Raw genomic sequence first — 18900 nt, 5'->3', positions numbered from 1 at the left:
AAATTGATCGGCCACCGGCTACTTTGAACAATAATGGTAGTATGACTTTACAAGAACTGATATTCTTCAAAAGCATGTGATACTGAACTTGTAAAATGTACATGTGGCAACACAGACCACGTGGGTGGGTGCAGTGTTCTCGCTTTCCTCAGATTATTTCCCAATCCCATTTCCGCGGTTGCGATTACGTGTTAGTAGCTATAGTCTCTTCCAACACGTGTGATGCTGTAGTGTGCTCGAAAAAATGCTGCGAGGTGAATTTCCTTGTAATTGTTAATTTCCGCAATTATTCAACAATGGATGGAAGTGAAAACATAATATATTTTGGACAGTTTAGGAAACTCGGTTTACAAGAACAGATTATTGCTAAACAGAAGGGAAGGCCAACCCCAACACTACCTGGTCTTACATGTATGCATGTTGACTAATTTGTAGCAAGTTTCATTCAAGAAGGTATCATTTCGTCCTGTTACCTTCTTTCCTCCTCTTAAGAAATACGCAGGAGCCGCCACTGCAAACGTTGAATGAATACGTGATAGCTAAGAGGAGGGGGGTCATGCCTTATCCCTCCTCCCTGCTTGTGTATTAAGGGGTTGACTCGCAAGTCACGAAATGAAGTGCCATTAGATTGTTTCATTTCTCATGTTTTATATATACTTCCTTTTAGATTTTCAAAACGTTAATTTGTATAAAAAATATGCATTGAATGTCTAGTCATGATTCATGTGTAGCCAGGAAAGGGTACTCGCAAATAACTGTTGGCTTTGAGTAATGAGACTCTCGTTATCAGTGTTGGTGCTACTTTCTGGTCTACTTTTTCCTGTGCAGATCGTGTTTGTCATGAGTTGTGGCGGAAAAATGTTCATGTTTTTGTTGTCTTCTTGTGCCAGGCGTTTGACAATAAAGTCATTTGACCTCTTGCACTCCAATATTTTTCAAAGATATTATCATGGTCAGCCACTGAAGCACAGATTTTGAGGTGTTCCGAATCCATTTCTTGGTTTGAGTTGCACAATGGGCAGTTAGGGGACTGATATATTCCAATTCTATGCAGGTGTTTGGCCAAACAGTCATGGCCTGTTGCCAATCTAAATGCAGCTACAGACGATTTTCGTGGTAAATCGGGAATTAACTGTGGATTATGATGCAGAGAGTTCCGTTTTTTCCCTTGAGATTGTGTTATCAAATTTTGTTTGTTGAAGTCTAAGTATGTAGATTTAATAAATCTCTTCACAGAGTAATACGTAGATTTAGTAACAGGTCTGTAAGTAGCAGTGCTGCTGGCGGAAAAATACATAGGAGAATCAGATCTTGTAGACTAACATGATTTGATAAGCTTCAGAATTTTTCAGATATGACCATATCAAACTAGGAAGTGGTTTTAAAAGAGGAAAACAGACGTGTGTAGTTTATTATTAAAAACAGATTTTCTTCGTATTACTTCTATTTCATTACAGTTGAACATTCCTTTTACATAAGCATATGAGGTGTGACGAAACAAATTCATGTAACAGTTCAATACAAAAACAAAATGTGTTTATATGCAGATCAAGTTAGTCACACTTTAAAGTGTTTTCTTGAGCACAAACACATGTACCTCATCCTTTCTGCCACTTTTCGAAACGGTAAAAGGATTCTTCTTGCTGTACTTCTTTAACCGTGTTGTCACATTCAGTTTGTCTAACTAGAGCCTGAAATTCTGTCTCTCTTATGTTATTCCTGAGTTAGAAAACGATTAAAGAAAGTAACTGGGCACAAGATCTGTGGCAAGGAGTATTATCGTGATGGAGTAAGAAAACTTGTTGCTACTTTTGCAGTCATTCTTCCTAAATCCCAAGTGGGACCCACTACAGAACTTCATCATAGGAACCCTTCACTATGGCACCTTCAGAAACAAGCATGTAGTGCACCAGCTCAAAGAACCAAAGCAAATTAATTTCACATGAGATTTTGAACAGGTTGTCTAACAGAAAATTTTCTTACTGGTTTTAGGTAAACAACCACAATAATGTCTAATTCCTGAAGTGGAGTTACTTACTTACTTACTTACTTACAAATGGCTTTTAAGGAACCTGAAGGTTCATTGCCGCCCTCACATAAGCCCGCCATCGGTCCCTATCCTGTGCAAGATTAATCCAGTCTCTATCATCACACCCCACCTCCCTCAAATCCATTTTAATATTATCCTCCCATCTACGTCTCGGCTTCCCTAAAGGTCTTTTTCCCTCCGGTCTCCCAACTAACACTATATGCATTTCTGGATTCGCCCATACGTGCTACATGCCCTGCCCATCTCAAACGTCTGGATTTTAAGTTCCTAATTATGTCAGGTGAAGAATACAATGCGTGCAGTTCTGTGTTGTGTAACTTTCTCCATTCTCCTGTAACTTCATCCCGCTTAGCCCGAAATATTTTCCTAAGCACCTTATTCTCAAACACCCTTAACCTATGTTCCTCTCTGAGTGAGAGTCCAAGTTTCACAACCATACAGAAGAACCGGTAATATAACTGTTTTATAAATTCGAACTTTCAGATTTTTGGACAGCAGACTGGATGATAAGAGCTTCTCAACCGAATAATAACACGCATTTCTCATATTTATTCTGCGTTTAATTTCCTCCCGAGTGTCATTTATATTTGTTACTGTTGCTCCAAGATTTTTGAATTTTTCCACCCCTTCGAAGGATAAATCTCCAATTTTTATATTTCCATTTCGTACAATATTCTGGTCACGAGACATAATCATATACTTTCTCTTTTCGGGATTTACTTCCAAACCGATCGCTTTACTTGCTTCAAGTAAAATTTCCGTGTTTTCCCTAATCGTTTGTGGATTTTCTCCTAACATATTCACGTCATCTGCATAGACAAGCTGTGGTCGTGCCAGAAATCAGTCCTATTCTGAGGCTTATTGTAGGGATTCGTAACAAGCTGTTTTTTACGGTGATGGGTTGTTAGCCCTTCGCCCAACCCCCAAGCTGGAGGACCACCCCTTATCGGCTGTCCACGACAGCTTATTCAATATATTCGCAGCTACCCTCCATATCTGGAGGCCGTCTCCTCTATCCGCAACCTGAGGATGCGCCATGCCGTGGTGATAGGGACCCACCATACATGGCCTGAAGTGGAATAGTAATAGAAAAAGTTGTTGTTGTTTTCTAATGCCAGGCATTTGACAATAAAGTCATTTGACCTCTTGCACTCCAATATTTTTGAAAGATATTATCCAGAGGACTATATACAGTCACGAAGCTTGAGTTTTGAGGGTGCTAGAAACAATAGACTGTGCTGGTACTATTTCGCATTGTCTGTAATGATGCGATATTAGCGATCCTAGTGGTGAGCAACTATCTATGTATGCATATTTACTACGTATTGAGCTTCGTGGCTGTATATACTAGACTGTGATATTATCATGGTCGGCCACTGAAGCACAGATTTTGAGGTGTTCCGAATCCATTTCTTGGTTTGAGTTGCACAATGGACAGTTAGGGGACTGATATATTCCAATTCTATGCAGGTGTTTGGCCAAACAATCATGGGCTGTTGCCAATCTAAATGCAGCTAAAGACGATTTTCGTGGTAAATCGGGAATTAACTGTGGATTATTAATAGAAAAAGTATTTCCACTTAAAGAGAAGAAAATCTATTAATTATTTATGAATGTTGCCAGTAATTTTACGTAACATAATTAACAGTTGATCACTTAAATTTTAAGTATGAAATAAGTGTTGCTATTTATATAGCAGCCAAGTGATAAGGTTTCAAATTTTCTTTTCAGCGAGAGCATAGAGATAAATGTAGGGAATTCGACCAATTGAAACGAGCAACAGTGAAGCTGAAAGAAGATCTCGAACTCTACAAAGCCCAGCTTGAAGAACGAGATCGTCTCATACAGGTGACTTTCTTATAAACTTAAGTTTATAGTGAAATTAATACGTACACTTCTATGTAGATGTAATTTGCAGTCTATGTTTGTCCATTGCTGATGTTGTCTTTCAAATAATTGCGTATTTCTTCAATGATTGAGTCTTTTGAGTCTTTGTACTTCATGTACTTTCACGTGTACATATTTTATTTTCAGCGTAGAAGGGATTTTGCTATAGTCCCGTCGCTCTAATTTCCGGCAGCCAATCACGTTGCAAGTCGGCTACATTTAAACGTGTGCGTCTTGTGATTCGCTTATGAAGACGTTATTCATTTCTTAAGGCTCGATAAATACTTAATTTAACCGCCCGCCATTTTGGCTCTTTCGTTGGCGTTCGCAGAAAGCACACGAAGACGTTATTTGCCGCTCAATTATTTGCTGAATTACAGTGCGTTTGATTTATTATCATAGGAGCTACGACATGATAATGTTTAACGGTGAGGCAAATAGATTCCTCATATGGTAGCTCGGGAACGAAAGAACAAAAATGGCGAACGATACTACCTACCTAGACTTTATAGAGCCTTCACTTCCTAAGACGTAAGCAAAGAGGAGGAGTCATGCCGGGAATAACAGCGTCGTGACTATAAAAGAAACTATTGCTATGACATTTAAAGTAAACTTTCTGTTACGAGGTGTCTTGTATTTTAAAAAAATCATCTGTTGGGACACCTGCTGTATGCCATTGCTTTCAGTAATATTGATCTTTCAATAATTATTGTTGGTATTGTATTGCCATCCTATCCGTATTTGAGGAGCATGGTATCAAAGACGGACAAGAGCCATTTTCATTGTTGTCAGTAGAACCATGCTTTTGTTTTATTATGTTAACTTCTAGTATAAGGTATAAAGATTTTTGTAGCTTTTGTCATATTGTTAACTTCATTAACAAAATAATTCTGGTCTTCACTTAAAAATATTAGTTTAAAACATACTTAAAAATTACATTGTCCGCTTTTGAAAATAAGATTGACTTTTGTCCGTTTTTGAAACAAAGATGCAAATGTCCATTTTTTAAATGCACAACCTAGAATCAGGATGATGATGAGAAACTCCTATGGAAGTTATAATTTTATTCCAAAACTAATATTTAACTGGAAAACTTAGACAAATTAAATTATAATAATATCACTTTCATTTTTTAGTTCTTATTTTACTACAATTCATTTAAAGGGTCTCCAGAACAATAACATTCATTATGAGTGTCTACATTTTTATTAAATTCTGGATTACAATAGTATACCACTGAAGACGGGGGTTTTCCTTCCACTCACTTCCGAAGTGTTTACTTAGTAATGTCTGAAAATCTGAAAGGTTTCTCTGGCTTTACTTTGACTCCTATTTTAATTGGTGAATATTCATTTTCAGTAGTTTTTCCGTAGCACGTTTCCATTGTTCAGGATTAAATTGACGTTTTCTAGTCAGTTCAACCATACTCCCCAATGTATTACACTCCATACTGAACTGAAGATGCCCCAAAATTCTTATATTTCAATAAAATTTCGAAATGAAATGGAATGTAATTATTAAAACATGCAAACTCGTCAGAATGTAAACATTAACTGGTTGCCATGACAGTTTTAAGCAATTTCCAGCAATCTGATTGGCTGAAATGATCATTTCCGCATTTGAAACAAACTATGCATGGAGGTAATTTTTTTTGTCATTAAACTGTTAACTGTAATTACACATAAAATTTAAAAATAAGGAAAAAACAAACAAAAAAAACGTTTATATATACACATAAACATATTAAGTTAAGAATACGACATTGTTAAAGTGACAAAAAATAAAGGATAAGAATTTATATGATGTTTATAATTTTAAAAACATTTCAAGCATTGTCTTTTTAATAATATATTGTTTATTTTTATTTATTTATTTATTTATTTATGTATCTATTTATTTATTTATCTATTTATTTATTTATTTTATTTATTTTATTTAATACTTTACACTTGAGCTACATTAGGCATTGCAGCCCGAAAGAGCAGAAGCTCGTGCTCGGGCACAGTTCAGATCAATTATACAAAATATATCACAAAATTAAGAGAGTTCATTGAACACAATAACATTAATAAGTGGTAAAATACATACAGCATGTAATAAATAATAGGGTCTGCATACAAATAGAAAATACAAAATACATGAATATTAGAGTCTCCATTTTTAACTCAATTAGCTTAAACAATTAAATAATTAATCTGATTTGTTCCTTAAATCTATGTGCGTTAAGTGTACTTAGCTTAGGGTAAGCTCTAATTAATGCATTATATATTTTGGGTCCAAAATTCATGCTGCGTTTTAATCCAGCAGTTGTGTGGCATTTGGGAGTATTTAGAAAGAAACTGTAGTTTTGTCTCATATGGTATTCGTGAGGATCAAATTTAAATTTGTTGTGATTTTTATGGAAGTAAATCAGCAGTGTTTGTTTATAAATTTGTTCTAGATTTGATACACCAAATTCCTGAAAAATTAATTTTTTTGGGTAATCAAAAGGTTTATATAGACAAATTTTGATAATTCCAATTATGAAAATAACAACATACTTGAACGTTCGCAAAAGCATGTTAATGTTTTTTTATGAAGTAAACGAAGCACAGATTTGGAAAGAGCTCGAAAAATATTACGAGAACTGATCCTCAACTAAATTTAGATAAAAATGGCGTATTGATACCAGGCTCCTCATTTACTTGTACATCGTTTCCATGGTTTCATTGTAGGAGGGAAATAAACGTGTTTTATTTCTGTGTCTAACAGGAACAAGGCCTAATGATAGTGGGAGATGACCAAGTTTCCAGTGAGGAGGAAAGCAACAGCGGGGAGGATGGCACTAGCAATACGCCAAAGCGAACGCCAAGAAGAGCTCTGGTGTCAATCGAGTCAGCAGAACTACTTCAGTCTGCTGGAGAAGGCTCCTTAGGTAATTGAGGATCTTATTATTAGGGAGCGGATTTTTGTGCTAAAAAATTTAAATATATTTATTTTTTATGTGCTAATGAGTATGAAAATATTTGCTAAAAAATAAAAAAAAAAAATATTTTTTTAAATATGACAAAATACCTTGCTTAGCTTGGAAAGAGGCGAGAGATTTGTTTAAATTAAATAATGTTCATACCCGAGCTCTTATCTGTTGTGTTTCACAAACAAAGCGTGGAATGAAATCATCTTCAGCAACAATAAACATTCCTAATTATGTGTTGCAATATATATTTTTTTTTTATTATTATTTTAATGTACCGAAGTACATATGATATTTCCATGCAGATATTCTGCGTCATCATACAATGAAAGAGTAATGGTACGGAGAAAAATTCTCTCCGGCGCCGGGATTTGAACCTGGGTTTTCAGCTCTACGTGCTGATGCTTTATTCACTAAGCCACACCGGATACCCACCCCGGCGTCGGACAGAATCGTCTCAGTTTAAGTTCCAACTCTTGGGTTCCCTCTAGTGGCTGCCCTCTGCACTACGTCATAGATGTCCATGAACGTAGGACTGAAGTCCACACATGTGCTGAGGTGCACTCGTTATGAGTGACTCTTTCATCGTATGATGACGCAGAATATCTGCATGGAAATATCATATGTACTTCGATACATTAAAATAATATATATGATATGCGTAAATCACTTTGTGATTTAAGACGGCGCTTATTCCGTCGGATCCCGGCCAACTAGTCACTCATAACGAGTGCACCTCAGCACATGTGTGGACTTCAGTCCTACGTTCATGGACATCTATGACGTAGTGCAGAGGGCGGCCACTAGAGGGAACCCAAGAGTTGGAACTTAAACTGAGACGATTCTGTCCGACGCCGGGGTGGGTATCCGGTGTGGCTTAGTGAATAAAGCATCAGCACGTAGAGCTGAAAACCCGGGTTCAAATCCCGGCGCCGGAGAGAATTTTTCTCTGTTCCATTACTCTTTCATCGTATGTGTTGCAAGATCTCTCCTCCTTGTCTATGTTAATTTATTCTCTAATAATAACACTGATATGCTGCCTAGCAGTTCTCAGAACTTGAGGTGATACTATTACAAAAATGGATCACGGATACACCACACAGCGCTTAGAAACACGAAGCAACCAAGAATTCTTAAAAAGATAACGTACTTCTGAGTGACATAATTGATTTAGTTTTAAAATGTTTAAAAGTTCATGTAAAAAAATTATTTAAGTAAAAAAACTCCAAGTTTTATGTGTTTATAATAGATTTCCTGAAAATATGTATTTACATAATATTTTTGTGAAAATATGTTTTTATGTGAAATAAAATTCAGGTTTTAAACTTGAAACTTCATGTTCGGAATTTTTAACTTTGTTAATTGTGTTTTATCACACGCAAAGATAATATTTAATTACACAGAAATCCGCTCCTTACTTATTATATTATGTGAGAGGTGATGAGACTGAGTAACAAAGTTAGTTCAGAATTCATGCAAGGAAATGTAGCATTAACAACAATCACATGATAAATGACGATCAAAACGTGGCAGACCAACAAACCAATCACAGCTAAGAAGAACAATTCCTTGATTGTGTTAAGAGAGAAAACATAATCTGATTCAAAACAAACAAAGGAGAAAACACTTTTTTTTAAATTGAAAACTCGCTTTTAAATGGTTATTTTTATAGGGAAAATTCGTGTTTAGGAATGAAAGTAACTTCACAGGTGGGAAGGCTTTAGTAAGCCGAAAATAATGATGTGGAGAACACATTTTCCACCTTTTTTAGGGAGAAAACACAGTTCGAACTTATTTCATTGATGGAGGGTCGATATTTTAATTAAAATTCGTAATATTCATTCATTTTTCATTCATAGTTTTCTGACCAAGGACAGATCTTTCACCACAAACTTCACATTCTTCAATCTTCCCTATTTTCCACCTTCTTCTTAAACTCTGCATATTATCCATATATCTTAATGTTGTCTATTATTAGATATCTTCTTCTGTCCCGAACTTTCTCCCATTCACCATTCCTTTCAATGCATCCTGTAGTAGGCAATTTCTTCTCAGCCATTTCCTTTTTCTCTTCTAGTATTATTCTTTTTTCACTCACTCTTTCCAACAGAGCTTCATTTCTTATTCTGTCTGTCCATTTCACACACTCCATTCTTCTCCATATCCACATTTCAAATGCTTCTAGTCGCTTCTCTTCACTTCGTCGTAATGTCCATGTTTCTTTCCCATACAATGCCAAACTCCACACAAAGCACTTCACTAATCTCCCCCTTAGTTCTTTTTCCAGAGGTCCGCAGAAGATGTTCCTTTTTTACTATTGAAAGCTTACTTTCCCATTGCTGTCCTCGTTTTGACACTGAAGGAGGGGTAGAAGGACTATACCTTATGTCGATGTAGATTTTGTTATTCTGTCAATGAAAAATTAGAGAAAGGAAAACGATTGTGGATAAAGAGATATTCAAATCTAAATATGTAGCCTAATTTTTTTTTAAGTGCAAGGGAAGGGTTCAAATCCGGTAACCCCCCCACCCCTTGCGTACACCCCTGATGTTCTGGATTTAACAGTGAAGTCATTGATGTTCTTGGTTTTCAGTATTTAATAATGTTGTTAAGAATTTTAAATACAAATTCTTTTGTGCTGAGCAGAGAGAGCTCAAATTACCTCCAATGCACAAAAAAAAAATATACATGCACATGTAAATATGTAATGAAAAACTAAATGCGAATTCACTTGCAGATGTCAGACTACGGAAGTTTGCAGAAGAAAAGAATGAACTGCAGGACCAGGTTCGACACCTGAAACTGGAACTAGAAGAGGAGCGGAGTAGGCACAAGTCCGACAGACAACGAGCTTCCGGCGGCATCAGCCTCAACGGACCGGACACAGACCTCGTGGATATCCAGAGTTAGTATGCTGCCTTGGCTGACACTGCTCGAGCTTAAGTTGACCACCATCTTCCACTAACACTATCCAGGGTGTGACCACACTTCGAGCTAAAAATGCGACATGGCACAAAGCTTTTGAGCTAAAGGGAAGACAGGTCCTCTTCCTCAATTTTGTCAGATAAGTAGGAGAGTGAAATATGAGTCTCTGGTCTTGGTGATTCTTGTAATTCGATGGAATAAAATAATAAAAAAAAATATGTACTTGCTCAATCTTTCCTTTCAAATTTTACTGTGAAGTGTTGCCATTTTTTACTGTTACTAGTGTAATATCAGGTTCTTGCTCATGCATTAGACATTAAATGAAGGTGAAATTAATCTTAAGATATCATATAAGATGGTTATTAATCGAGAAGCTGTATCTCTACAGGAGCGGTGACCAAAACTCGAGCTGCAGTGATTACATGCGACAGATAGCTGTGAAGTAAGCAGACGGAGGAAAGGTAGTTGGCATGAAAACTACAACCAGTGGTGGTTCCTGTACTAATCTTGATCAATCCCGCTGATAAAAATCTCAAGCTTTGCTGTATCAGTAATGTCACTGCTGTCATCAAGAGCCAGTGAATAATATACGATTTTTCTTGCTTCTTTTTTAATCTTTCTCTTGAATATAATCAGGAATTTTATAAATTCTTCCCTCGATACTTGGTCGAGAAATTCGTAGTTTTTCGAAATTAAAAATGTCTTATGGACAAGTTATTTAAGCTATTTTAATCATTACCCTTTTGAGAAATTCTGTTCTAGTAAAAGGCTTTAGAGCACGAGATATTTCAAACCCCGTCAGGTAGCTGACTTCCTTACATTTATTTATCTCATCTTTCTCTTCCTGGCTATGATTTAAGACATGTCAATTCCTGGCGTTTAACAGTTCGTTGGCACATAATATTGAATGAGTTTTTCTACAGTATTATTATTAAATGAATAACTAATAAATAGTTACCCTCATCTAAAGATTAAGGAGATCAAAATTGAGATAAAACCTAATAATTTTATCCTTCTATTCATGCACGTACAGAAGAATTATAGAAAAACATATTTAGTGGTCAGTAATAATAATAATAATAATAATACTAATACATTATTCAGCGTGGTAATTAATGTTTGTATATACTCCTAATTGAACCGTTGAGCAAAGTAAACATATTAAATTTTGTCCGACAGAATAACAAAGTTCTCCTTCTCATTCTTTACGAAACCACCTCTTACTGCTTGTAGAGACAGAGTTTGTAGAGCGACATGATACCGCCACTGCTTGCCTTCAGTACGTGAATGAAAAACACAGCAATGTACAGGAAACTCCTCGTACCCGTTTGAATGTCTGTGATTACACGATGTAATCATGACACCCGCTTTGGTCACCGCTGCTCTACAGGCAGATGCCACTAATTTGAATATACTTTAGCAAAGAGGAAGAGACATAATATACTGTCTCAACCATTGAACATCAATCTGCTTCGGTTTTTAATTAACCCAGATTTTCCCACCGTCCTTTTTTAAGGACAGTTGCAGTGCCTTCGGATATTATGTCATTGTTGGTGTTAGGGACATTTTATAAGTTGTGCGATAATGTTGGTAGTATTTGTTAGCTTTAGAAAGTATACGTTCCTTGTTTCAGTTTATTTCAACATCATTTAACCGATTTTTGAGAGTAACTAATGTGCTACTGTATTTTTATCACAAAAAATTGTTGGGCTTATCTGGGTTAATGTTTACATGTGCAGTAAATAGTAAATGAAAGATTGTAAACTTATAATATTAACAGACAGAAGCACAAGAAGTGGCCTTTGAAGAGTACCTACGTAAGATGAGAATTAGTAATGTCTTTACTGCTTTGGCCGTGAATACAATATGATGTATTACTAATATGTAAAAGTATTGTATGTCACAAATATTTTGAAACCTCTCTGCAATGCTAGAATTTTTTTTTTATATTGGGTTTCCTAAAACCTATTATAATATGTAGCACAACACTCTTCAAGCAGTACCTTGAAACATATACGTTTGTTGAATTTTCTACAGGGGAAGCTAACAAGCAACTAGGAGACTACAAATTCAAACTTCAGAAAGCTGAGCAAGATGTTTCAACATTGCAGGCCAATGTAAGTTGAGCTTTATGATAATCTTGTCATTCTGTGTATATCATAGGGACATCAGCTAGGTATTAAATATTATCATTATCATCATCATATTATATTATATTATTATTATTATTATTATTATTATTATTATTATTATCATAATCCTCATCATCATCATCATGATCACTTATTATTATTATTATTATCACTAGTATTATTATTATTATTATCATCATCATCATCACTATTATTATTATTATTATTATTATTATTATTATTATTATTGTTATTATTGTTATTATCACTATTATTATTATTACTATTATTACCGGTATTATCATCATCTATTATTATCATTATTATTATCATCACTAGTACTATTAATATCACTATTATTATTATTATTATTGTTATTATTATCATTATTATTACTATTATCACTATTATTATTATCATTATCATTATCATCACTATTATTATTATTATTATTATTATTATTATTGTTATCACATTATTATTATTATTATTATTATTATTATTATTATTATTATTATTATTATCATCATCATCATTATTATTATCACTATTATTATTACCAGTATTATCATCATCACTTATTATTATTATTATTATTATTATCATCATCATCACTAGTACTATTATTATTATTATTATCATCATCATCACTATTATTATTATTATTATTATCTGTAATTGGCCTTGTGCTGTTGTTTTGCACGTTAATATTCTAAATAAAAAAATAAGTACATTATTATTATCACTATTATTATCATCATCATTACTAGTACTGTTATTATTATTATTATTATTATCACATTATTATTATTATTATTATCACTATTATTATTATTATCATCATCATCACTATTATTATTATTATTATTATTATTATTATCATCACTATTATTATTATTATTATTATTATTATTATCTGTAATTGGCCTTGTGCTGTTGTTTTGCACGTTAATATTCTAAATAAATAAAAAAATAAGTACATTATTATCATCACTATTATTATTATTATTATTATTATTATTATTATCATCACTATTATTATTATCATCACTATTATTATTATCATCACATTATTATTATTATTATTATCATCATCATTATTATTATCATCACTATTATTATTATTATTATTATTATTATTATTATTATTATATCATCTGGCTTATAATGGCTGCCTCCATCTCCTGGCTCCCCAATTCACAATTTCAGAGAGATTTTGACATGAGCTTATTAACTGTTTCTTTGTGAATTTCAGATTTTCTACATCTTTCTTGCATTTTATTATCATCTTGCATACTCATAATAAAATGCAAATGTAATGATAACTGTGTGTGTGCTTGGGGAGAGAGAGCTCATGCATGAATATGTGATTATATATATAAAATGAATTTCTCATTAGTTATGATTAGGCTTGTAATTTTGGGGACCGATTATACAAGTTGACTGCATGGTACATAGGCTGGGGATGTGAGCTAGTACGAGGACATTGACTTTGTTCTGTGATCGGTTATGGGAATAACAAGGTAAACATTAAACAAATCTGGAGAGCTCTAAAAGTAAATATACGCTACATAGCATTACAAAGATATATTTTTACGTATCTTTCGTTATGTGCAGAAGAATTATCATAGAATTATTCGTGAGTTTGAGTTTCCTCCTTTCCTTCAGGATCCGTATAAATACAATGCGCAACAACTCACATCTTCAGTGCCTCACCAAATTCCGCTGCAAAAATGTGCTTGAGAACCTTTAATCTTTGGCATTATCATTCAGCAGATACTCTGTTTACGCATGCTACAGTACTGACTGGTGAACAGATAGTAAACTTGAAACCACTGTAACGCAGCCTATCGGTCCCCAACATTACAAGTCTAGTTATGATTATGCATATCACAATATGTATTGCCCATAATCTTGATTGCATACTTTCTTTTTATATCTAATGCAGCTTAGAACTTCACCAATGACCATTCTCTTAAAACATACAATGTGTACACGAACAAAGGTTTGAAATAATGACAGTGATAAGTAACAAGAAAAAAAGAGAAAGTAGCATGTGCTTACTTATTATACTGATACTAAATTTGAAAATGGTATATTATTAATTTCAGTGCTGTAAGTTATGGTTATTAGTAAGTAGCCGGTAAAACTAAAATGTTGGTAAACATTTTATTAATTATTTCTCTTCCTTAAGAGATGTCAAGCACAGCCAGATCTTCTTGAGATATTTCTCTACATGTAGTGTAATTAGTTAACAATAACTGATACACCAATAGGACAAAGAAAGAATTATTTCTTGTTATAATACATTGTTATGTTGTTACTTTTTTTTTATATCAGCCTTAACAACTTTAATAGTATATCATACCAAATTACATTTATTCCCAAACAAAGAAAAGAAATTCTTTCCTTTTGTTAAAAAAAGAAAAATTTAGCATAAAGAAATAGTATTTATTATTATCAGTAAAAATCATCTAAGAGAATTACATTATTTGAATTACATCAAAGACGTAGGAGTATTGTATGTCTATAATTAAGTTAAGTACCATGTTCACATGATCATCTTCTGTTTGTTCAGGTTGCGCGCTTAGAAAGTCAAGTTATAAGGTATAAGTCTGCGTCAGAGACTGCAGAAAAAGTTGAAGATGAGCTTAAAGTAGAGAAGAGAAAATTACAAAGAGAGGTAAGCAGTTTGCAGTAGTTCTTATAGCTTCGTAGATTCAAATTGAATAGCTGGTTAATTAGTTTTTTTAGGCTTTTAACATCAGAATGCCTTACAGCACAATAGAACCTTCTGCTGCCTGTACGAATTCATTACGAAAAAAATTAGATTATGGAAATTTATATGAAAGAGATATTTGTTAAAGATATAAATACCTGCTACTGACATTAGTGGTTCATGAATTCTGTTATTAATGTTAAGAACATTAAAATGTGAAGCAATTACTTGTTTCGTTATGTATATTAAATTTAAGTTGTATCGTAGACCATGCAGGACAATGACCCCAAGCATACTTCTTTGCTCTGTAGAAGATTTCCAATGGAAATTTTCTGTAGTATTTAATATCTGAAAAAAGTAAAATGATTTATTAAAGTGCAAGTAATTTTACATTTTTGTGTGATATCCTTTGCAGTACAGGTTCTATTGTGCTGTTGGTATTTGAAGACATAGCTGCTGCCTTTGTTACGATAAGGCACTTTGCTGTAGGGTTTGCCAGTAGATTATTATTTTAGTGTTTTCTCTTTCCACTTCTGTATCTTCTGTACTCTACTCCTCTTGCTGTGTGTATTTCTGATAGGTGAAAATGCTAACGGAGCGGTTGGCGGTAGCGGAGGCATCTAGAGAAGCTCTACAGCAGTCGTGTGATCGGTTGAAACAATCTCTTTATGGTCCGTTTCACTGCGTGTGCATAACCTTTGTGTATTAAGTCAAATTTCATTTCCAGTAATAACTTACAAACTCACATGTTGTTTCATATTGATCCTTTGTGTTATAATTCTTACTAAACTGGCACGGTGTTGTTGTATGCTTGCCCTTGTATTAAATACAACTTCTGAGCTTTTCTGCAGTTTGTGCACTATTTGAAGTTTTGATAAATTGAAGCTAATATTAACTAACATGTTCTTGTACTTTAAGGGCGGAATTCATAGTCGTCACTTATAAATGAGTGAACCCTTAAGTGGTTACTTATACTCATTTCTAATTCATAGTTGTCCCTCATTCACATAATGAGTGATTACTTAAGTGATTACTTAAGTGAGCTGATCTGTACCCTTAAGTGACCACTCATTTTCAAAATGGATACTGAGAATGATTTTGAGGATTTTGTGGAGTTTGTTGAACGAAATAAGGAAAATATACGTGTCCCAAAAAGGTATATTAGAGACATGGAGAATCCTCTGGAAATGTATAGTGAACTGGAATTTAAGAAGCGATATCATTTTCGCAAGACCACAGTTGTTGATACTTTAGTGCCTTTAATAGACAATTGCCTGTTTTCTACGATGTCTTTATGCCTTAAAACAAGTTCTGGAAGTCGTTCTTCTTCAGAAAAATTCTCTCCTTTCGGCATACTTATTTTCAGCCAAATTGATCGTTATTTTTTAATTTATTTATTTATGTCTATAACAGGGCAAAGCCCCAGTTACAATAGACAGTTCAGATATTTGTTTAAAAAAACATAGAATTGCATATAACATGAAAAAGGAGATAAACAGATACAAATGCAAGATACAAGTGTAATTACAAATTAGAAATTAAAAATGAAAAAAACAAAAAAAAAAAACAAATAGATACTACCTAAATAAAAGACACAGATATAGATATAAATGAAAAATACCAAATAAATTAAAAAGAGTTAAGTATAGATATCATAGCCAAAAATGTAAAATGTATCTGTAATTGGCAAATTACAGAGTAAATATAACACTATGTTAATAAATTCAATATACACTATTATATTGTAGGCCCAATAGGCTTAATTTATTTATTTAAGAAATTCACTACTACAGAACATGTGTTTCAATTAGTAGGATATCTGATTATAGCTATAACTAACATGCAACTAGAATTTAACATATCATGAAACTATTGCTGTATATAACTTATTCAGTACAATGATATTGATATCTCGTTGTTATAGCAACTCCACATGTAGAGCTGCTTTCGATTAGTTCAATGAGAGTCAGCTTTTGTTATGACGTCATGTCCGCCAGCTGTAAGTGGGCACTCATTGCGTGAAAATAAGTGTTGTCTATGAATTCGGAACTGACTTAAGGGTTCCCTTATTATAAGCAAACACTTATTACTTAAGGGTTCACTCATTTTATAAGTGACGACTATGAATTCCATCCTAAATGTGAGTTAATAATTATTTATGTCCCTCAATACGTTATTTTATGTTCTGCTTATAAATGTAAATAATGCACAGGTTTGCAGAACTGTGAAGTGGATGATGCAACACCAATGAAAGTTACATCGGTTGCAGTTGAAGGATTGAGGAAGAAGCACATGTATTCGTCTCGTCCATAACATACTCTTGTATTTAGGTAACGAGAGCTAGAAATGGAGCCTACACGTGTCTTGGGTACTGTGACGAAGACCAAAGATCGAATCTTTGTGTGTTAAACCACTCTCCCCCCCCCCTCCAGAAATCCACACTTCCACAGTGCTTTTAGTGGAGTTTGTGGTGGACTTACAGTGAACCGTAATACAGTTTCTTGTTGGGCTACTTGTTTTCGCGATAGTTCTGTCAGCAAGTTTGCAATGTCCAGGCATTTCTGCTTCTGTTCTGTAGTCAAGCAGTGAGGGACCCATCACACAGAAATTTTTCTCTTCTTAAAATTCTTTGTCAAAATACAGAATACTGAATTTGGTGAAATCCCTGTAGCTTCTGAAAGTTCTCACACGTCGCTCGACGATCGTCTTGAAGAGCATCCACCACAAGTTTCACAGCCTTCTTGATCAGCCTTCTTGATCTTGCATCATCATCTAAGCTGACACGAAAACGAGTAACCCAACAAGAAACTGTACTCCGGTCCACTGTAAGCTCACCACAAACTCCGCTCTGCTGTGAATTTCTGTGAGGTTTTTCCACATAAAGATTCGATCTTTAATCTTCAATCATCACAATACTCGAGACATGTGTAGGCTCCATTTCTAGCTCTCATTACCTAAACACAGAGTATGCTATGGAAGAAACGAACACACGTGTTTCTTCTTCAGTCCTTCAATTGCAACTGACGTTGCAATTTTTGTTGGTGTTTGCTTATAAACTTCACAATTCTGTCAACATGTGCATTATTCATGAAATGATCCTCGTATAAACTTAGTAACTGTTACTTCAGCTATCAGTACAACTCAGATTATTATAGTTGGACTCAAGATCTGAGCCTGTGCTTGGGCTTGGGTTCAAGACCCACTCTCGCTAATATGTGGTCCCATTTAATACGATATTTTTATGCGGTCCCTTGAAGATCATCTTACCGAGATTTCACTATGTGTGTGTGACAGATCATGTTGAAGTTAGTTAAGGTAGCAAGCATGACTCGAACTGTTTCTAAACTCGTGGATTTTTGGAATGTGCACAAGTTCATTGAATAAAAACTCTTTCCACTGAAGCATTACTTCCAGGAAGAGACACGGTTCAGTTAACTTCTAGAGTTGTGCGCCAGGAATCATTTTCTCAGAGAAATTTAAACACTTTAACTCAATTTTGAGCAAAGCGTAGCATTTGCTTCATTGTGCTATGCTATTTTCTCTGAAGTCACACATTTCTGAAGCAAGAAATTTCATCAAATAAATGATCTCCATCCAAGTCAAGTCCACTACATTTGAAGAAAAATCAAGGATTGTCTCTCCAAATTTTTTCTCTCTCTAGAGGAGATCTCAGCAATATACATTCCATAGATATCTTATCTTGTGGATGAATAACCCAGGCACTGAGATATCTAATAAATAACATTTTCATAAAATTTAGAAGAGAGTCTGAGAATTTTGTTGTAGAATAAGAACTAGCTTTTTCTAAAGATACCAAAAGTTACTTAATTAATGTTTGAATAAATTTCTTTTTTTTTTCTGGAGTTCATTTTTTCTATTGACCTTGATAATAATATGGAAGACATAGTCGCAGTTACATCCTCAGCTTCAGTTTTGATTATGGCATCATGAAAAGCAACAAAGTTGCATTAGCAAAATTAATCCACAGCAATGTGCAAGGATCGTTAAACCATATTAATAATTAACACTGAAAATCCGAGATTATACAGGGTGGAAGTAAAATAATCCTGCAGATTGAAAAGAACGATAGTGTATACTTAAATTAATAAAAAACGTATATTATGTTTTGTGATTAAATGCATGGTTAATTAGAAAATTGAGTTGGAAGTTTCAGCAGTCTGCTAACACACTGCTCTTTCTTCTTGTAATACAGATGTAAGAGGTCAACGAACTC

General features: G+C 34.1%; 1 protein-coding gene across 4 annotated transcripts in view; it reads left to right on the top strand.

The window, feature by feature from the left end:
* LOC138700979 (leucine-rich repeat flightless-interacting protein 2) overlaps positions 1–18900 on the top strand; it is a 238267-nt gene that overhangs the window by 197509 nt on the left and 21858 nt on the right. For 3 of the 4 annotated variants that reach the window (XM_069827436.1, XM_069827433.1, XM_069827434.1), the window contains exons 6-10: positions 3782–3898; positions 6689–6851; positions 9628–9795; positions 11853–11932; positions 14526–14630. In XM_069827436.1, coding sequence (XP_069683537.1) covers positions 3782–3898; positions 6689–6851; positions 9628–9795; positions 11853–11932; positions 14526–14630 — 633 coding nt within the window. Of the gene's footprint in view, positions 1–3781; positions 3899–6688; positions 6852–9627; positions 9796–11852; positions 11933–14525; positions 14631–15246; positions 15338–18900 lie in introns of all 4 variants that reach the window. The other variant, XM_069827435.1, reaches the window with a different exon arrangement.

This window comes from Periplaneta americana, chromosome 6 (genome assembly GCF_040183065.1).
Source record: "Periplaneta americana isolate PAMFEO1 chromosome 6, P.americana_PAMFEO1_priV1, whole genome shotgun sequence".
NCBI lineage: Eukaryota > Metazoa > Arthropoda > Insecta > Blattodea > Blattidae > Periplaneta > Periplaneta americana.
Note: the sequence above shows the minus strand (reverse complement) of the source record. Positions and strands in the feature narration are given on the sequence as shown.